We start from the raw sequence: 21,131 nt of genomic DNA, 5'->3' as shown, positions 1-21,131 counted from the left end.
GAAGCAGAGACAATGGAAGGTGTCATTATTTTTATCTTAATAATGAAGCCTCATTTATATTTATTAATGCTTCTGTGAGTCATGATGCTGGAAGTGACTCATGCATAAACAGTGTTGATTGGTTTGAAGCTTCAGATGAAAGAGCAATTAGTTTGTGTGTCTTATTCTTTGTCTTTAACTGAAAGTCTTACACGTTGAGAGTAGATGTTCTTTATTTACTGGATGTCGGATGGTTTTGTGTATCGTTCTTAGATTTAACAAAAGGCTGCCGTGTTGTTGTTGCACGGAGCTTTCTGAGCAGCTGAGATGGTTAATGCCCTGTTGACTTCAGACACTGATTAACTTACACCGTTTGGCTCCACAGCCCCCAACACACACACACACACACACACACACACACACACACACACACACACACACACACACACATCCTGACAGGCACGTAGTGACTACCAGACATGCACATGTACACGTAATGAGAGGCTGCAGCGAGGGGAGCCTGCTTCTGGCTGGTGCTGAGGTGACAGCCACGGTAATTTCCTGTGGCAGATTTCGGCCTGTGAGTGGTGGTGCAGTGGGAAATGGTTCATTATGGCCTCAGCGCTGCCTCGAAATCTGCGTGGAAAAACAAACACACAGTAGGATAAATACTGGCCCGTCGGGAAAACACCGTCAACGACTCTGTGGGGACAAAGAAACGTGTAATTACGGACTTCTATAAATTGTTACTTTTATTGATATGAACCCTGTTGCTACAGAAACAGGTTGTTTTACTGCCACCTGCTGGCGAATAGTGACTATAACAGCAATGCTCTCTGTCACGATACAACATATAAAAAACAGCCTTTAATTCAGCATCTTCTTAAATTATCAATTAAATTTAAAGTTTTTAATTTTTTTTAATTTCAAGTTTTAAAGTTTGCATAAATTTACCTGTTATTATTTGCTAATGTGATTTTATTTTACATTGATTTTGTGTAAAAACAAACTATATAATTAGTTCGTTAAAGTCTCTTTTACTAAAATACTCCAGTTATTATCGCAGCATTTCTTCGAATTCGTCGCACTCAGCTGATTGCTAATATAAAACCAGCAGTGGCGGACTGCTCAACACTGCGAGGTCGAGCTCTCCGGCGAGTTTTGCGGCGGGTGTAAAGTTACGAGCCGAGAGGACACACCTCCGGGGGGAGTTCCCGGGGAGGAGGCGGCGGTGAGGAGCGGAGCGGAGCGCTGCTCCTTTTACAGAAGCCTGGAGCCCTTTCACTCGGAGCGGCCGTCCGACCCTGCGGACGCGCGTCCTCTGATCAGCCGCAGCACGATGCCCGGGTCGGGCCACTCTTTGCGCGCGGCCGCGCTCCTGGCGTTCGTGGTTCTTTCCATCCTCGTGTCCCTGTTGATCAGCAGCGTGCAGCAGTTCGGAGCGAGGCTCGCGCACTTTAACGACACAACTCCCGCTGGCGGTGGAGGCGGCGGCGGCGGCGATGAGGAGGCGGCGTCGCTCCGCAGCGCATTGATTTACCAACTCAACGAGCGGCGCAACGAGGTCATCCTGCTTTTACCTGCTGATGATGACGGGACCGGACAGCCGGGCGGGACCCCGCGTTCCGCCGGACTGGACCCGGGTTCGGATTTTAACCTGTGGAACGAGATCACAGAGGGCTCCAGGAGAAGCCACATGGATGAAATGGGCTGTGACTCTCTGGTGGACATGCGGGCGGTGGAGGTGCTGGGCTCCGGCTACACCAAACTAGTAGTCAAAGTGAATCTGGCCCAGGGTCAGTCCGTGGCGCTGAAGCTCGTGAACGAGCAGGGGATCGACATGGGGAAGTGCGTGGAGGATTTTAAAGACCCACAGCGCTGCCGTGAGCTCGTCTCCTACAAGCTGAAGAAAGAAATAGTTCTGCTGCAAAGGCTGCAGCATCCGAATGTCATCAAGGTGCGTCCCCTCAAACTGTTCACTGCTTTAAAGTCTTAGAATAAGAAGTCATTGAGGGGAAAGAGGTTGGATCAGAAGCTGGCGCTCGCTGGTGACAGTGCTGCTGGAGTTTATGTTCTTTCCATAATCCGTGCGTGCTCACATTTTCCTTTGTCTCACACAGTGAGCTGCATGAAAGGCCCCACTGGCTCTGCAGGACCTAATTAAATTAAACTCGCTGACCCTCCTCTGACCTTTGGGCTCAGTTTGGCAGGAGGAGACAATGTGCCTGTGTCTCTGGTTGCATCCGAAGCCTTTTAGCATCTGTCCCCTCAAATCGTTAAAACACAATTCAGAACGCGTTGGAACCAACGGGGCTGAGTCTCGCGTGCACTCGACAGCTGTGTGTTGTGATTTTTTTTTTTGCCCCGTCTCGCGTCTGAGCTGCTACGGTTAGCGGCCGTGACGCTCCAGCTTCCCTGTCGCTAACCGTCGTTCTTCACTCAGCTCCGGGGTCACTGTGCAGGAAGTGGGACGGAGGGAGGACGAGTCGCCGTCATCCTGGAGCAGGGGACTCCTCTGCAGATGATCCAGCTGCTCCAGAGTCCGTGGGAGGACCGGTTCAGGGTGAGGGTTCACGCTCAGCGATTCATGCCGTACGCCACACGACACACACGCTCCCACACACTTACACATCATGCACAGACGCCCCCCTCGCTTTATTTGGACGACGAGACGAGGGTTGAAAGACAAAGCAGGCTTAGATTTGGAGCTCCTGGAGGTCTGACATCTGTCCTTCAGTGTATTTGATCAGGCCGTGGTTGGAATGGAGATGGATCCTGGAGTTAATCCACTGCTGGCTAGGAATGCCATCTCATCCATCACACACACACACACACACACACACACACACACACACACACACACACACACACACACACACACACACACACAGCTTGAGCTCAACCCCCCATTACAGGTATGCTCATGTCGGGAGTTAAGAGGCTAAGATTACACTCCAGGGATCCAACATCCAAATGTGTATGTGCGTGTGTGTGTGTGTGTGTGTGTGTGTGTGTGTGTGTGTGTGTGTGTGTGTGTGTCTTTGCGCATGGATGTGTTTGAAAGAGAAAGAAAGAAGCGGCGCAGAGGGGGAGAACTTGTCATGCGTGCTCTGTTTCTGGATTATCCCGAGCTCCGCCAGTCGACCGAGCATCGTCTCGCCGGCTGCGTCTCACAAGCCGCCGTGGGTGCGACGCAGCTCGAGCCGCTGGGCCCCTTTCGGCCGCGCTGCCTCTGTGGAGGCTGCAGTAATCCAGGGGTGTTTGGTTTCAGCCGGCCCTGTTTTTACAGCGCTCCGGTGCCAAGCAGTGACATCTAGCAGAGCTGCAGCTCCGTTTGCAGGCGACAGGATGGCTTCATGCTCCGTCAGCGCGTCGCTAAACCCTTGCTTTGCCTGTGGGAGCTCCCTCATTCACCCTTTTTAGTCCGAAGGTTTTCTAAAAGCCGCTTCGGGAGACGCTTCTGTGAAAAAAGCAATGTGGTCGTTCTGAAAGACTGACTGTTTTTCCACCTCGCCACATTTAGCTGAGGTGAAATGTAATTATATTGCACTGTTTCAGGAATAAACACGTTGAGCTTGAGCAGACGCTTCAGCTTTTCAAGCTTGAAAGTCAAACTACACACTGCATTAGAGCCGGACAACCAATCCGCAGTATTTATTTGATTATTGCGCAAAAAACTAACTTTATTTCTAACCAAAAAATGTCCAAAATGTTGATGGTAAACTGAATGTCTCTATGTTCTGGGCCTCCGGCCAGACTAAACAGACTATGTGGGCTCTGGGAAATAATTGTTTGTATTTAATATATTTATTCTCTGGTTCAAATAAATCAGACGAAACAGTCGCAAAATAGCAACATTTCATCAGACTTCCTGCCTAAACGACTGTACGTCACGCGTCTCTGACCCGGCCCGTCCGCGTCCGCCCACAGGTGTGTCTGGACCTGGTGCGGCTCCTCCACTTCCTGTCGCGCTCGCCGCTGGGCTCCGTGGCGCTGCTGGACTTCCAGCCCCGGCAGTTCGTCACCGTGTCCGGCGCGCTGAAGCTCACCGACCTGGACGACGCCAGCGCCGCGGAGACGGGCTGCGCCGCCGACGCCGACTGCACGCTGCGCTTCCCGCACCGCAACTTCAGCCTGGCGTGCTCGGCCCGCGGCGCGTGCACGGGCCTGAACGAGAAGATGAACATCTACAACGCGTACCGGTGAGGAGCGGGTGGCGGGTCAGTTATACGGCCCAGAACCTAGAACGATGCCGATGGTAAAGAGGTACAGCTGGAGATTTGCAGCGTGAGGGCGAAGGTGTGATGTGTAAATTGTATTGGTGTCTTTGAAAAGGCGTCAGGGTTTTGACACTTTTTATAGCCTGTTTGTTTTAACGCCGCCGTCGGACGAGCCGTGTTCTATGTGACGGGACTTGTCTGCCTTTCTCCTCGTCTGAATGAGTCGTCTCTGCACAGGTATTTCTTCACCTACCTGCTCCCTCACCAGGCCCCGCCCGGCCTCGCGCACCTGGTAGACCGCATCATGAACTCCACAGGTGAGAGGATGAGAGACCTGACGTGACAGCGTGTTTAACTACTGCGGATCACAAAGCGACGGTTCCGTTATTATGCTCTTGTAATGACACGCCTCGGCGTTAAGTGCTCCTTTTAATGAGTCTGACAGGCGCTTCGCGGCCGCCGTCTGTTCACGTCAGCGTGAGTGACTCCGCGCCTGCAGTCGGATGATTTACCGGCTTTAACGCGTTGTCTGCGTCTGCAGGAGAGCTGAAAACCGACATCAATCAGACGCTGGAGGCCTTTGAGCACATCCTCCATCTTTACAAGTCTGGCCTGCACCTGGACAACCTGCCTCCATCCGTAACCAGAGGTAAGAGCTCCACGGACCGGGGCTCCTTTATGAAGTACACTCAGCCTTAAAATCTGAATAGTTGAACCCCTATAAAGTGGGGGGGGGGTTTCTTTAACCCCGGCTGTTTTGACAGGTTTATTAAGCAGCTGGAATGAGAGCACAAAAGCAACAGAGTGGGATTATTCCTCTGTGTCACCAGCCACCGTCAGCATTTGCTTAAACAAGCCGCTGGTTTTACGTCTGCTTGGGACTTTGGCCTTTGCTCTGTTAGTTTTTCTTATTCCGTACAAAAATCTGCCGGTTTTAAAGAGAAGTCTGTTTTCCAGCTCTGGTGTACGTTCCCTATAAGAGCTTCTCTTTTCTTCTGTCCAACTCCGCCGTTGGCTCTGCTGCCCCCCCCCCGTTCCCTTTCAGCTCTATGAAATATTAATAACAGAATGACTGGGCCGCGTTCCTGTGGTGGGATTTTTTCCATCCCCCTGATGCCTGACTGTTTATATAGCAGCGCTTTGCGAATTCAATGGCAGATCGGGGTGTAGCGCGGCCCCGGGTGCTGAGGCTGACGCCGGCAGGGAATGTTTTAGCTTAACAAGGAGGTGCCGTGAGTCAACTATGCAGCTGAGTGTGTGTGATAAGGTAAAAAATGTGGGCTTCGCAGAAACAGGCGGACCGTTCGACGGCCCCGTTGCTGTTTCAGCTGAAGCTTCGCTTCTTCACAAACTAAAAGGCATAATGTGTGCCTGTAATTTTATAAAACGGAGGTGGATGAAGGACAATAACTGAAAACCTCTGATTTCAAACAAACATTGCATTCAATAGTTAAACAGTCAGAACAATTAAAAAAGCCACATTGGCTTATTATCATGTCTTCCCTTTATAAAAAAAGAAGAGAAGCAGCCAAATCCCAGAGCTTTATAAAAGAAGCCAAATGGGATCTAACATAGTGTAAAATGTGTGTGTGCGTGTGTGTGTGTCTGTGTGTGTGTGTGTGGGGGGGAAATACTCATCAGGTCCCAATTCTTAATTCTAAATTGCTGGCAGATGGAGGCTCACTGCTGATGTGGATGTAACAGCTGAGATCATCTGCGATTTAATGAAAGAGGCCACAATCTGCTTCTCCAACCAGTTGCTGAAAGTATAAATTTAGTTTGGCAAAAAAAACACTCTTGGCTTCATTTATTTCCTGAGCACTGCCATAAATTAAATTCTGTTTGATATTCTGTATATTAATTTGAAAGGAAGACCGTTTCCTGCCGGACGGCTCATATTCGAGCGTGTCCGTCTCCTCAACAGCTGAGGCCTGTCAGGCTTTAGCTTCCCAACAGGCTGCATATTTTTTTTTTCCTCCAAACACTCCATCTTCTTGTTCTCTGTGCTCAGACCCAGAAGGCAGATCCTCGTGTCTTTTTCCTCTTAACAATACGTCCACACACACACCAGCTCCTGCCATTTAGGAAGGTTAGCAGTTCGTAACCGTGCGCCTCATCCGTACAGACTACGCTTTTGTCCCCGCGTGTGTGTGTGTGTGTGTGTGTGTGTGTGTGTGTGTGTGTGTGTGTGTGTGTGTGTGTGTGTGTGTGTGTGTGTGTGTGTGTGTGTGTGTGTGTGTGTGTGTGTGTGTGTGTGAGGGGGGGGGGTCATGGCTCCTGCTAATGTGTAGCAGATGATTTAAGACCAGTTCTGCAAGAAGTCTGACTGAAAGAATTACAATGATGGATGTAAGACAAATGTTGAGCAGGAGGAAGGTGAACTCTCTTTTATATATATATATATATATATATAGAGAGAGAGAGAGAGTTTTATTTTTCCAATCGTAATGCTTATTATACATAATCACACACACACATAATAGATTTAGATTTTCAATAATTGAATTAATTTATAATTGCTGTTATTGCTGCCACGAAAAAAAACAATATTGAAAAACATGCAGAATATTTTGGGGTATTTTTATATGCTGGTTTCACAGAACACACTTGTGCTTATTGATGCTGTTATAATCATTTAAAAACTGTATTTAAATCTGTCTAGGATTATTGTGTAGTTGCTCTTTGGTCTCACTGTCGTGGACTCGTCCCTCTTCCTGTGCTCAGATTACGCCGTGATGCGGGGCATGGCCACCTCTGGGGACGTGGAGTACCGCTGCTGGCCGTCCTACAGCCAGCAGGGCTGCGTGCTGTCGGTGCACGGCGCCCGCGAGGCCGCCTTCATCTGCAACTCGCACTCCCAGTGCAACAGCTTCACCCTGAGCGGCCACAAGACGTGGGCAGGTTCGTAGCAAAATGAAGCTCATTACATGAAGTACAAGCTAGGATGCTTCATAACGAGCACATAAACACTGAGCCTGTCGTGACTGAACTGCAGATCCTTTAATCTTTTGATGAAGGTCTCACCCGTTGAGTCGCACGCGGTAATTAAACATGTCAAGTCAGAACGTGCCGCTTCGCCGATGCTAAAGCGCTCAACGTGCATGTTTTCCCACCGCAGGTCGAGTCCTGGCCTCCTTCAGGAGCGGCTTCAGCCACCTGGTGCCTGATGGGAAATCCGAGGTGTACGTGAAGAGAGCCAAAGCGGGCGGAGCGTCCGCGGTCTGACGCCGGGGGAGCGAACGGAACCGCTGTGCGTCACCGCGGTGCACGGTGGGGGGTCGCGGAGGCGCGGAGGAACGCGGCGCTCAAGGAGCCGGCGGCCCCGGTGACGGCGTGGAGCGGCTCGCGGCCCTGCAGCAGGCGTCTGAAGGAGGCCAGTGAAGGCAGCGTATTTATAGGACTTCTGCTCGGCGGCCGTTTGATGTGTGCGCCAGCTCGCGGCCTCTGCCAGCTACTAGTTTAAGGGATTCCCCTTCAGGTACAATTAAGGAGGGAGAGCCTTGTGCCCTGGACATGATCTTTTTTTTCCCCTCCCCCTTTTCTAACCTTGTCTTTATTTGCCATGTGTGCTGGCTTCCACCGAGGCCGGGTCCCCGCGGTCGGACTTTTTAAGCCAAAGAGGTAATAAGAACAGCCGCCGCAGCTCAGCGTTTGAAGCCCGCGGACGGGAAAAGAAAACAAGCGCTTTTACAAATACACTTTGATGTCGATGTGTTGAGGTCGTGGCGGGTTCTTTTTTTTTCATGGTCCCCCGGCTTAGCTGCGGCAGCAACCATGTAAGCAGTTACACGACAACACAGCAAAGGTGATTAAAACCATTCCAGAGTCTGTTTTTGCGAACTCGGTAGTTTATAGTGCTTAGTTCACGTTTATTTATAAGATTAATTGAAATGTAATTCCTCTTACATGTTTTGCATCATAGCTTACGTGCACCTTGTGGGTGAAACATTTATTTTCAATGAAAAATCATTCACTTCAGTGTTTTTATACTTTGCTACTTGTGTGTACAGTTTTGCCATTTGTCATTATATAAATGTGTTACTTTGACTTTTTTTTTGTCATTTGCATTTTTAATTAGTTAATTGGACCCGTAAGTAACAGTGTGTTTATTTGTCATTATCGTGTGTGTGTGTGTGTGTGTGCGTGCGTGTGTTAAACCCTTTTTTATCTGATCGCGTGCGTGAGCCTGGCACCCGGAGCTCCGCAGAGTTTACACAATTCCAGAGGAATGTATTGAAAAGCGCCGTCATGCTGGGCTCATTATGAGCCTTAATTAATACTTGTAAATTAGCTAACTTACTGGGCCTTTCTTATGGAGAGCCAGGGGGCTTTGCCCTAAAGACAAAGGCCTGTATCGGGACAATCGGGGATGAATCTGTGGTTTGCACACGAATGGGCTTGCCATCTGTGGCTGCCAGTAGAAGCCGGTGAGGCTGAGATGAGTGCGTGACTGGAGCGGAGGAGGTCGGCCCAACATTCATCAGCCGCAGAGTTTCTGGCGGGAGAGAAAAAGCAGAGCAAATACCTGCGATGTCTTGATAGAAGCCAGAGACCTTTGTAACGTCCCCCACTCGGCACGTATTTCCTGCCGCCGCCGCCGCTGCTGCTGCGGAGGGGGATGCACCGAGCGGCGACCTCTGGGATCTGAACTCCTCAAATATTTCAGTTCTCGGTGCGAAGCAAAGCAGCGGAGCCGCGTTTGTGCTGATTCATCCGGCGTTTAGTCAGTCGACCACCACAGACTTGAAAGGACATGTTCTTCTGCTAAACTACCATCGGCTTCCAGGCCGGGTTCAACCGCGAAGGCCTCCGGGACTTTTTTTTTTTTTTTTTTTTTTGTTGCTCATGTTGGTTCCTTGTTGTCTGGACAAAGCTTGTTGATTAGAGTGCGATTATGGAGATAAGCACCTAGATTAGATAAGACCAAAGCAAACAGGACGAGCCAGAAGCAGCAGTAACGCACGAAAGCAGCTGCCTGCTTTATGGCTCTTGGACGTGGAGCTTTTAAAGCATAGTTGGAAAACAAAGTCATGCGTGGTCGTCGTTAGCGGCTAATTGACGAAGACGAGAAATGATGAGACAATTAGACTCGCCATGTGCTAATAATACTATTTAAGAAGAATATTACTGGTTCTCCTGCATCTACGTTGCTGCCAGGCTGCAGGCTTCTCCCAACTCTGAGCAGTGGTTCTGGAGAATCCTGAAGCAGCGGCGGTTCTTCCCCCGCTGACGCTCAGCGCCGCTGAGGTTCTGCCTCGTTGAGCGCGTGCAGCTGTGGCCCGTCCCCCCTCCGCGCCTTTCGTCTGGCATCTGGTTTGTCTTGGCGCGCTGCGACGGCGCTAATGGACGCTCTGGCTCCGCGCGGAGCCCGGCCGCTTCCAGCCGGGCCGCTTTCGGATCGCGTGCCAGGCGCTGATGGATTCATTAGCTTATTGAGTTGGATGCGAGATGCATTCGCAGCGTTCTTCATATTCTGCCTGGTGACACCGGCGCCGGGTCCTCGCAGCAGAGTTCTTGAAAGTGTTCCCTTTCTTTTCCACGCTTTGTTTATTTAGCTGGAACTCTGTGAGGTCTGAGCCTGTTGTGCTTTTTTGTTTGGTGATGCTTCCATATTTGCTTTGTGGCGAAGCATTTAAACGCTCGCATGCTCTCGCTGTCCCCGCGTTGCTGCGGCACAGAGTTCCTCTGTTTAAACCCATGTACTTGACAAGTTGGTGTTTTCTTTAAAGGTTCGGGCAATGAATGGGGGAGGAGTGATTTTTTTTTTTCCTCACTTGGCCGCATACCCCTCCATTTCTGTTTTTTTAAGTTTCCAGTTTCACCCGACTTGTTTCCGTTGGGGTTTATTCATGACCTCCATCTGGAAAGAATATATATTCATGAAAACAAGCCATCAGCAATTTTAGGGAAGAGTTCTGTGTGTGCGTGTGTGTGCGTGTGTGTGCGTGTGTGTGTGTGCGTGCGCGTGCGTGCGTCTGTGTGTGCGTCTGTGTGTGTGCGTGTGTGTGTGTGTGTGTGTGTGTGTGTGCAGGGAGGGGGGCGTTGAGGCCTCCTCTCTGGGGCTCAGCCTCCACCAGCGTCAGAGCGACATATAAAAGTCGGTACGACTGCGCTAAGAATCAAAGCCTTCATCATCGTCTTAAAATCCTGGTGCGATGCATTTGTGGTCTGACTAAAGCCTTTGACTCCAATGTGGAGTTACTCATCAAATGCTGGAAACCACAGCTGCTGGGAGAAATTACGTGTCAGGCAGGTCTCTGGCAAAATGTTTGACCTTGGCTCCGACTAAAAATATGCATTAACTCGGTGAAAGCCTGCATAGTTGTGCAGGAAAGAAGATCTGGCTGGTGTTGGAGCTGCTTTGCAGGAACATACGCGGCCTCTGACGGCAGAGAGAGCAGATATTCACCCGGCTGCAGGATCACAGGAGCGCCTCTGTGCCCGTCTGCCGCCGGTCCACAGGAGCCCGGCCGGTCACACCTGAGAGCCTCTGAAGAGTGGCCAGACATTTAGTCGCTCTGTCCGGAGCACAGAGGATTCTCAGTCCACAGGCTGCTGTCTGAGGACCCAGCCGTCCAACTAACTACTTGTCTGTCCGCCCGGAGCCGATAGGATCTCTTAGAGCCATAATGACTTGAGCAGGCCCTGAAGGAGTGTGTGTGTGTGTGTGTGTGTGTGTGTGTGTGTGTGTGTGTGTGTGTGTGTGTGTGTGTGTGTGTGTGCGTCTGTGTGTGCGTCTGTGTGTGCGTCTGTGTGTGTGTGTGTGTGTGTGTGTGTGTGTGTGTGTGTGTGTGTGAGTGGGGGGAAGGATTTCACTCGCGTCTGTCTGCATTGCAGGGGGTGTGGCTGGATCATGTTTTAAAAGCCCTGAAGTTAGCCTCAGTCAAAAGGTTTGTGCCTGCCGCTGGAGCCACAGAGGCGTCCTGACCCGTGGAGCAGCTCGGCGCTGGATCCAGTGACTCCTCGACTGACGGCCGCGTTCTGGCGTGTTTGTTTGATATCCATGTTGGGTAGCCTCACCCGGGTGGTGCTGTAAATCCTTATTTGGTTATGAGCTCCCCACATGTTCCTCTGCCCTGCATTCCCTCCCACTACATCACAGCAGCAGCCTGGGTCATTTTTCTTTTGAAGCCCCCCCCCCCTCCTCACCAGTCCATCCATCACAGTCTCTGGAGCCTCCTTTCACCCCCACCCATGCTCCCCCTCTGTTTGAAACACGCCCCCAGGCCAGAAACCCTCCTTAGCTTTACTATTAATTTAGGCCTGTGCCGCTGCTGTTAAATTGTTCCACTCCAACCCTCCATCAGTGTCCTCCTCCTGTTCCACCGCTCCCTTCTTCTTCCAAAGGCGCAGCCCACAACTGCTGTGAAGCATCTGGAGTTTCCACTGTCTTTTGGCTGGCTGCGACCCGAGGGCAGGGCTGCTGTGTATCAGCCAAGCTGTGTGTGTGTGTGTGTGTGTGTGTGTGTGTGTGTGTGTGTGTGTGTGTGTGTGTGTGTGTGTGTGTGTGTGTGTGTGTGTGTGTGTGTGTGTGTGTGTGTGTTTGTGTGTTTGTGTGTTTGTGTGTGTGTGTGTTTGTGTGTGTGTGTGTGTGTGTGTGTGTGTGTGTGTGTGTGCGCGTGCGCTCTCTCTCTCTCTCTCTCAAATCAAAGTGCTTGCCTTTTGTTGCACGCACTGGAATCCCCTCCGTCACACCTCGGCCGTTTCTCGGTGGGGGGGCGACCGCTCTCAGCCGGAGGAAGATTTCCTTCTCCAGAGTTAATCTTCTACCTCAAATACATCCGCTGACCCCCTCTGTGTTGCAGAATGAAACAGGAATCAAATGGATTAGTGCAGAAGGCCTTTTACTTTGGTTCCTATTTACTTAGAACACACACGGGTCATTCTTACTTCACACTGCTCCTTTAAACGTGGCCGTTATTAGTCTCCTCTCCTCTGAGCAGAAGTCATTTGTGGAGTAATACCTGTTTGCATTCCCTCTGTCTTCGGCACAATGCGAGGCTCCATTCGCCTCGTGCAGGTTGTTAAACCTGCAGAGAGCTGTGAACTGCAGCTCTTTGCCACAAGTCCCCAATTAGGGTTCTGCCCACACGGCCGTAAAACAGTTAGTGGAATCATTCAGAGGCCGTTAGATCTGACACTATTAGGAGTTCATTAGTACCTGCATATACGAGCGCCGCTGCCATTGGAGCATCGTTAACAAGCTATCATTAAAGAGGTTGGAGGCCTCGTCGCTCATATTAATTGAACCCCCTCCTCACCGTCGGTGTAGTTTCATACACAGCCCCACTTTACTTTACAGATCACTGTTGGTTGAGGAGCTGGAATGAAACCGTCTCGTGTGGAGAGTGAGAAAACATTTCACTTAATTAATTTAATTTGATTAGAATGTTTACCAATTGGCAACCAATAAATAATTAATTAGTTAAATTAACACCTTGGTGTGTGTTAAAGATGCAATTATTTAGTTGTTTTAGCATTATAGATTTCTGCAAACTGCAAATCAAAACAAACGATGAGGGTGAAAAATGAGAAGTTAAAAAGGCAGAGATGCTTCGTAGTCGGAGGAGGAGGATTAGTTTAAAGAAAGGAGCGTATGTCGCTGATGAACCGCCGCTGAAGAGGGAAAACGTGAGCAAAGAGTGAGGAACCTGCAGCGACGGAGTGGGAGCAGAAAGAATACGCTGCCTTTTATCAGCTTAGAATGAGTCAGCTCTGAATCTGCTGGAGTCAAACTGAAGTACAATATTGAGAGGCAGTTGTAATGATTCGACCCCCGCGTTCATTTTAAAGACGGCGGCCAAACTGCTAATATGATTCTCTCCAGACCCGGTCCGAATTCAAGGCCTCCGATTCTTGTGAACGTCTCCATTCCTGATTTAAAGTACTTCACAGTCTAAGTGGGCATAATTTCTGGACACTGGGGTAAATTAACCCATCCGAGTAATTGCACCTTATCACTAGTAGGAAAAGCAGCCACAGTGGTGGACGGGCCCCTTTCTGTTTGCCAGAGCGAAGGGCTTGAGGGGTCTTCACGGGGTGAGGCTTTAACTTGTGTTTGCGAAAGGGACCTCGAGCTCTTCTGCAAACAAGAGCTGGAGATCAGACATCAAAGCCGTGTTGGTGTCGGGGGGTGGGGGTGTCACTGACGGGTCCGGAGGGCAGATAACGCAGTGGGAAATCCTCCAACATTCGCTCTCAAATCTCTAGATAACACCGGTCGCCGGCGCTAAACCCCGACCTCCGTGTGACTGGTTGTGGCTGGACCCGTCCCCCGTCTGACCCCACTTAGTCACATGCCGGACCTGTTGCTGGTGTTAATCCTCCCAGTCAAGTGACAAAGAGTCAGCTGATTAGGCTGGAAGGCGGCTCAGGCGGGAGCTCGTGCAAAGGTTCGGCGGTGAGTTCGGAACAAGCGGCGCGGGGTTGTTTTTTTGTTTCTGGCTTTGTGCACTCAAGTGTGCACGCAGTGTGTATCGTATTATCAAGTGCCCGGAAACGCTCGTCTTTGTCTCGTGCGTTAGGAGAAGAGTGTTTTCTGCTCTCTTGCATTTAATGCGTGAATGCAGCAGAAAGCGCAGCTCACAAACAGTGTGGGTTCGTTTTAAGAAAATTAAACATAACATTGACCATAGCGCGGCAGCATTCTTGAGCACACAGTCACTTGACCCTGTAAATGTCTTGGAATCCAGGCCGAGTAACTGGAGGAAACAAAGGAGGTCTCCTGGTGTGAGGAAGCATCCAGTGAAGCTCTAGCGCCCCCTGCAGGAATCAATCAGAGCAGCAACCAGGCTTTTCTGAAACACTCACTGCCTTTGGTCAAAATGTCTCTGCATAAAAATTAACAAAGGGTTCTCTGACTTCTGTTTCAAACTTAAATATGTGAACTGGGCAACTGTGGTTGTGAAAGTGTTGTTTTGATCCTTTTCTTGTATTGTCGTTTTGTGTTTGTGTTTTTTTTTTATTATTTCAAATTTTATGTCGCGGTGGTAAATGTGTTGTAGACACATGAGAAAGTCCAAAACGGCCCTCCACATGTGAGGGAAACCGAATCCCAAAGGGGGCTGCTTGTTATAAATTTAGTGTCCAATCGCACTGTCGGATGCTTGATTGGCACGACTACCGGCCACTGATTCGATTGTTGAGAGAGGAAGAGAGAAGGGGGAGCGCAAGGAGCTAGAAAGTACAGCACACACAAACAGAGGGAGGCCGTTGCGGTCATAATCCTAAAACAGAGACCGAGCGGGTTCGTGAAGTCAGGGAGGCAGAAGCAGCAGCAGCCTGGAGTGAAGCAGTCTGATCCTCATCACTGTCTGTGGCCATGTCTGACTGTGAGGGGCTCCCTATGGGTGAGTGTTTAACAGAGACCTATGAAGTGTGTGTGTGTCTGTCACTGTTTGTCCCCAGTGGGACAACTCACACAGGAAATATTCAGCTCCACAGAGGAGCTGGTTCACTTTGGGCCCTTATATGGAAACGCGGAGCAGATTTTATCGCAGCAGAACTGCTCCGCAGATGTGAGATATGCAGATGTTACAGTGCATCTGGGGAAGAAGAGGCCTGTGTCGGGTGCATTCGTAGCAGTTGCACAGCTTGCCCCCTAGTGTGTGTGTGTGTGTGTGTGTGTGTGTGTGTGTGTGTGTGTGTGTGTGTGTGTGTGTGTGTGTGTGTGTGTGTGTGTGTGTGTGTGTGTGTGTAGCCAGGTTGAGAGGATCTGAAGCCTCACCGCTGCCTGACAGACAGATTAACAGAAACAGTCCGTTATAAATAGAAACCTTCTCCTTTGTCTTGTTCTTTAGTTGCTCACTCATGTTTCTGCTCTCTCACTTTCTCCTCTCTTCCTTTTGTTTTTTTTATAATGACTGTCTGAGGTACAGCTGACCGCCTTAGGACTAACAGAGTAGTATTAGTGCCTTTTATAGCTTCAGTCATGTTGGGCTACTCAGCTTCAGCTTTGCCTAATTCAGACATTTCTTAAATAGTATTAAGTTATGACTGAAGGATTGAGGATGTCCCTTGAAGGCAAGAAACCTACAAATACATATAGCCTAATATAAACTTTACCTTTGCATAGTGATATAGTGTATAATGTATTTAGTTTAAAATGTATAAATGTGTCATTTTGTAGTTACAGTAGGTTGTAAATTATAGCTGCAAATGTCCTGCAGGGGGCAGTGCTATCATTTTAAAGAAAGCAACATAGGCTATTTCAGAGTGCTGTAATAATAATAAGGGCTGAGGATGTGAAATGAGGCATTAAAGTGGGAAAAACTGAATGAGGCAAGAAAGAGAGCAGGTGGGAAAGAAGAGTGTGTGTGTGTGTGTGTGTGTGTGTGTGTGTGTGTGTGTGTGTGTGTGTGTGTGTGTGTGTGTGTGTGTGTGTGTGTGTGTGTGTGTGTGTGTGTGTGTGTGTGTGTGTGTGGCCACAGATGAAGGCGACGTCACGGCCTACTGACGTCAGCCCTCCATCTGTGCCCTGGTTATGACTGCACGCAGTACTGCTGAGGTTAACACTATTCCTCAAACTGCCTGAATGTGGGTCATTTGTCACAGAAGTTTGCACGCAGACGCGTGTGCAGGCGTCCGCTGCTTATTTAAAGCTCGTATCCATTGAAAGTCAGAAGGGAACAGACGAGGAGAGACCTGCACGGAAAATGAAGAGAATTAGACAATTTCTAGCGTGAATCTAATGAATGAGGTGCATGAGGTGCAAAATCAGTTCTGGCTGCTTCCACAGTACATATACAGCAGTACTATATAAATATGTGGGAGAGAAGGAGCTGAGGGCTGCTTGTTCAGGAAATGGGGGGAGGGTCTGCATGGACGTCTCACCAGCCAAGTCAGATGTGATTAATGTTGTCATCGCTTGAGAGAACACACAACCCTGCGCACTGTGGGAGACGCGGCCACGTTCATCCATTACACACCCGAGTGTGGGCCCGGGTCACAGGTAAGGTGGGTTTAGATGAATGGTTCATTTTCCCACTAGCAGGTGGACACATGCTGCTGTTTATGGGCCACACAGCAGCCAATACAGACTCCAGTTCACTGATGCTGCTCTGCTTGTGGGTCCAAGTTCTGCCTCATTACCATTTAGATTAGATGTAGTTCAGCGTGGTCCTCAGCATCGTTAGCGTGAAGGCGACGGAGGTCACGGAACCAAAAGGCTTGTGAAGACCCGGAATAAGGTTTGATGCGGCGTTAGAAATATTCTACGTTTTGTGCTGAGCAAATTTCAGTTCCACCTGAAAAGACTTTGAAGATTTTCAGAGGGTGAGAGTCACATCCACAAGCGCCTTAGCGCCTTCTCACACGCTCCAGTATTAAAATCTCCAAGGTTTGTATGTTCAGCTCCAGCAAAGCGAAGGTAATCCCTGCTAAAAATAGAGATTTAGGTTGAAATGACTGACTCACTTCAAGGTTGCAGAGAAAAACACCTTTAGCCTTGAACGCCTCCCAGTAAACTCAGCATCAGTGCTTGTGCTTTAATGCCGATGGGTGTTCTTGGAGCCTCTTTCATAACAAGCATCTACTTTAAGGATGTGATGTTGTCTTGTAGATGTTCCCAGTCTGCCGTTGGTGGATTTCTTCATGCATAACGTTATTACAGACCATGACTGAAACACAAGCGGTGACCCAGTTGTTTGGAGCCATGGAGCCGTTCTGTGGCACCGCTGCTGCTCACGTGAGCTGCAGCTGCCTTTGTCTTTCGTTCTATAGTCGTGTTCCAGTGCACTGATAGGCAAATAGTGCTGACACTAAAACACGGTTGTTAAAAGCTGCTTGAATCATTGTGGGGTCTGGTTCCTGATTGCACAGTGATGCAGCCCTTCCTGGTTTCTCCCAAGTAGAGCTGTGAATGAAACATTAACACTGCCTTGGATTCTGTCCCATCAAAACTAGGTCAGATTCTTTTACCACATAATTCATGCTTTATGGATCCAAGACAGTGCTGTTGTCAGTTTTGGCTGTCCACTATCAGATTAACCATGAAAATGAGCCACAGCTCTAATAATGTCCAACAAGGCGCCCGGGTTTATAACTCAGCGTCATAAATTGTGCTGTCGTCTGGACTTGACACTCGCGCTGATAAGCATTCACTGGAAACGACAGGTGAGAAATTATGCATTTTGAATTCGATTTATTCTCCCCTCTCACGTTCAGTCTGTATCTGCCTGCGTCTGTCTCACCTCTGTCCCAGTGTCGCATCTAATGCACCGGAAACCTGCAGCGCCGGTGTTCAGATCCACAGCGCGAGTTCAAGTCACTTCAAGGAATCAATAAGTGTATTTCTTTATAACATCACAGGAACAATTAAAACTTGATGAATGTTGTAACTGACTTTATGTTGCTACTTTCCCCAAAGGCAGCGAACCTTTGAACTGTTTACAGTCTAGTCAGGCCGAACGTCCGCGTGTCCTGAGTCATTTATATGAATCATTAAAGAGCCTGAGTTGGATTAAGTCACGGTGTAACGCACAAAGCAGTCCAATAAGCAGGACGGGCACACAGATGGCGGCTGGATCGCTCATGGGATTGACCCTATTTCCTCCTCAGGTCTGGATTTATCTAATCCAGGATCTCTGACAGCCTGAACCATCATATGCGGAGGAAGTTTCTGTCTCGAACCAAAAAACAAGCTTGACCCCCAATTACATGCAGGCCAGGTGAGAAAGAAGCCAGAAGGAGAACCCAGGCCTGAACTCCTGCCTGATGATGACAGCAGAACACGCGCTTTTATTTTGACAGCTGTGGCTCCAACGCTTGAACTTCCCTTAGTCAGAGGTCTTTGGACGCACGCAGCACTTGTCAGTAAAAATAAAAGGCCCTGTGCTGTTTGTTTATTGTGTAGGTGTGTCTCTGTGGAGCGGAGGGTGGGGTGGGGGGGGGGGGGGGGTGAAGCAGCAGGGAGCCGGCCACCCGCCCCCCGCCCCCCGCCGGGTTGTTGCCGGGGTTTAGGGATGAACGGGGAGGTGGAGCTTGGAGGAAACGTTCCCCCGCGTGAGCGTAGACGCAGACAAAAAGCAGACCTGGCCTTCATCTAGAGCCCAAATCTGGCTCCAGACGCAGATTTATAGTAATATGAGACAAAACACGGCTGATGGCGTTGGTGGAGGATGTTCTAAATGTTCTAAAACGGTAAAATCCTTGTGATTTCACGCACTCGACCTCCACAAACAGCACCGTGTCATTCACGTCTATTCGCGGCTCGGTGTTTTTGTGTAATAAAGTGAGGCTGAGGGGGGCGTCCCGGGGGGAGACGGGGGGCGGGGGGTCAATACGGAGCCATAACCTGATCAGCTGCTTCCCTTCGGCCCTCGCGGCGGACGTCACATCTGCGTCGGCGCCTCCCGGGGGCGTTGACGCGTCCCGTCACCTCCGCGGCGCCGAACAAACGCACGCTTTCATGGCTCCAGTCGCTGCTTTGCGGCATCGCTGCCTTTGTGTCGTCCCGGCAGCTCCGTCTTGTGATCCGCGGACGGAGAGAGGGGGAGTGTTTTCTATAAATATAGGCCAAAGACTCGGGCTTATTCTCCTTCCCTCCAAGCTTGGAATATAAATAATGCAGAGCCCCTCCCTCCCTAGATGTTAGATCTAATTTCCCCTCTTTTCTTCTGAAGGGTTCCCCCTTCGTTCCCCCAGAACCCGTCCTGCTAACTTTTTAATTTGCTCCTTCTCTCCTCATGCTGCTTCTCCTCCAGCGCTTTCTCCCCCTCCCCTCGTGCCCCCTCCCCCTCCATCCCACTTATTTCTCTCTTCCCTCGACCCCCCCAGCCTCCCTTCCAGCCCCCGTCCTTGTTTTGAGAATCCCTCGGTCTCGGTGCAGTCTGAGCGAGGCCGATAAGGCGGAGATCCCCTGGCAGCGTTTGGACGCCCGTGACGCGCCGCCGCCGGTCCTGATGCTGTGTCCCCGTGTGACTCTGGATGTATGTGCTGGTGTGTGAGCGTCAGCTGGAAAACCAACACTATCTGTGTTTGTTTGCATTTCTCCACCTGTTTCTCACGTCATCTTTCTTTTCTGCCTTTCTTGGTGTTTTCCTGATCTGTTTCCTTCTTTCCTTTCTTCTGGATTTCAATCTCATCCTTCTTTATTGTTCTCCCCGTCACCCTTTTTGCTCTCTGCTCATCTGTCCTCCTTTCACACCTCTACCTTTTCCTCACCTCCTTTCCGACGCTCTAATTTCCTCACTCCCTCTCCTCCTGTCTCCTCTTCTTCCCCATTCTCTCCTCTCTTTGTCTGCCCTTCCTCTCCTTTCCTCTTCAGTTTCTGTTTCTCTCTCTTCCACTAAGTGAGAGGAGGAGGAGGAGGAGGAGGGTCTATCTGACAGGCCCGGCCCCCGTGCTCTGACTCGTCCTGTCTGTGTGACAGGGAAGGCTGGGCTGTCCCAGCATTATCCAAACACAAACACGCACACACACACACACACACACACACAGAGTGACTGCCCGTGCTCTCAGCTCAGAGCCTCTTAAAGCTTTTTTTTTTTTCTTGCTGGAGATCAGAGAGTGATGACAACACACAGCTGCCTTCGCTGAAGCCAGAAGGAGAGGGGAGCAGAGGGAGGGGAGAAGAAGAGGAGGAGGAGATCGGAGGAGCGAGGACGAGCAGGGGGGAAAACAGAACCAGCGGCAGCCTCTTAACTTCAGCCTGGTCGCTCCTCTGCAGTCATTCGCGAGCAGGGAGTGATTGTGCTGTAGTTCAGGACTTTTCCGTGTCGGAGGGAGGGGGCCGAAAAAAGGAGGAAAGGCACAGGGGTTGGAGTTCACATCACATGCTCTGACTGAATGGGTTACCATGGCGACGCACCCAGGGAGCCCGACCCGTGCAGAGTGAATGGAGGGAGCGCCTTGGACGCCAAGCGAAGGATAAACTAACCGAGGGGAGTCACCGGAGAGAGAGAGAGCAAGCGAGCGAGCGAGAGAGAGAGAGAGAGAGAGAGAGAGAGAGAGGAGCAGCGAAGGAGCGGTGGACACCAGAGGGAGCGCAGAGGAGCGGAGCAGGGATTGAGAATGGAGGACGGCTTTTCCAGCTACAGCAGCTTGTATGACACCTCATCACTGCTACAGTTCTGCAACGGTAAAACTAACTTCACCCCCTCCAGACCCCCCCCCGGACTTGACATGTCACCAGCTGACTGGCTAAACTTGACACCAGTGTGTGTGTGTGTGTGTGTAGGCATGAGCTATTTTTGCCCCAGCTCTTTTGGCGAAAAAGATGAGTTCAGTCTTAATGCTGATGTGCGTGACCTTAACATTTCCCCTCAGTGAACAGATTTACTGTAATACTCACTGACAGATCAGCTGGTAGCTTCACAATGAGGCCCGATGTAACTGATGTTTATTTAAATCCAGAGCTTTTATTGCAGCAGATGCACACAATGCAGATATCAAAGGAAGAGTCTGGAATTGAGGTCAGAATGAAGTGAGCAGTCAGTGTGAGCCAGCAGCACTGGGAGCTAATACACAAAGACGACGCGTCCTCAGCTCAGACTGCCCTCATTACTCCTGCGCTGCTGGATGTGATGAGGCTGTTATTCCCGTTCCTCCCCTTGTTGTCCGACTGCGATGAGCTCTGATGAGAGTGAGTCCGATGAGAAACAGAGCGGGACACTATTGCTCATCGTGTGTTTGCACCTCTGATGTAATTCAGAGGAGAAACCGTACTTCGAGCCGCTCCCGTTGAGGGGGTGGGAGGCGGTGAGTCAGGAGAGAGGGAGAGGAGCATGACACATCAGAATGACAGCAGGTTGGGGTTTATTCCCATAAAGTTTGCATTAGAAAGTAGGTGACCTGCTGTTTGAAGTGCTGCAGCCGCGTGTGATGCAAGTGGACGATAGCATCACCGCTGGCACTCTGACGAACTAAAGCTAGTGAGCCCCCAGTGCACAGAAAGGGGATTAGAGCTTTCACAATAACAGGGGGCAGGGGGAG

General features: G+C 50.1%; 2 protein-coding genes across 8 annotated transcripts in view; both read left to right on the top strand.

Moving 5' to 3' along the window:
* Positions 1-939: 939 nt before the first annotated feature.
* On the top strand, positions 940-8,246 carry pkdccb (protein kinase domain containing, cytoplasmic b). Its single transcript, XM_029139986.3, has 7 exons — positions 940-1,936; positions 2,423-2,542; positions 3,910-4,181; positions 4,437-4,516; positions 4,741-4,848; positions 6,924-7,100; positions 7,318-8,246. Exons 1-7 carry the CDS (start codon positions 1,319-1,321, stop codon positions 7,422-7,424), a joined length of 1,482 nt encoding a protein of 493 aa, XP_028995819.1. The 5' UTR covers positions 940-1,318; the 3' UTR covers positions 7,425-8,246.
* A 5,675-nt stretch (positions 8,247-13,921) lies between these two features.
* eml1 (EMAP like 1) overlaps positions 13,922-21,131 on the top strand; it is a 28,174-nt gene continuing 20,964 nt past the window's right edge. For 2 of the 7 annotated variants that reach the window (XM_029138450.3, XM_029138448.3), the window contains exon 1: positions 19,629-20,277. In XM_029138450.3, coding sequence (XP_028994283.1) covers positions 20,211-20,277 — 67 coding nt within the window. In that variant the 5' untranslated portion in view covers positions 19,629-20,210. Of the gene's footprint in view, positions 14,549-19,627; positions 20,278-21,131 lie in introns of those variants that run through there. The other 5 variants (XM_029138453.3, XM_029138454.3, XM_029138452.3 and 2 more) reach the window with 4 other exon arrangements.

This window comes from Betta splendens, chromosome 22 (assembly GCF_900634795.4).
Source record: "Betta splendens chromosome 22, fBetSpl5.4, whole genome shotgun sequence".
Classification (NCBI taxonomy): domain Eukaryota; kingdom Metazoa; phylum Chordata; class Actinopteri; order Anabantiformes; family Osphronemidae; genus Betta; species Betta splendens.
This window is presented reverse-complemented; position numbering and strand designations above follow the sequence as displayed.

Coding starts and splice junctions, on each gene's coding strand:
- pkdccb (XM_029139986.3), top strand. CDS start 1,319: ATGCCCGGGTCGGGCCACTCTTTGCGCGCGGCCGCGCTCCTGGCGTTC. Junction 2,543..3,909: donor CGTGGGAGGACCGGTTCAGG/GTGAGGGTTCAC, acceptor GTCCGCCCACAG/GTGTGTCTGGACCTGGTGCG. Junction 4,517..4,740: donor CCGCATCATGAACTCCACAG/GTGAGAGGATGA, acceptor CTGCGTCTGCAG/GAGAGCTGAAAACCGACATC.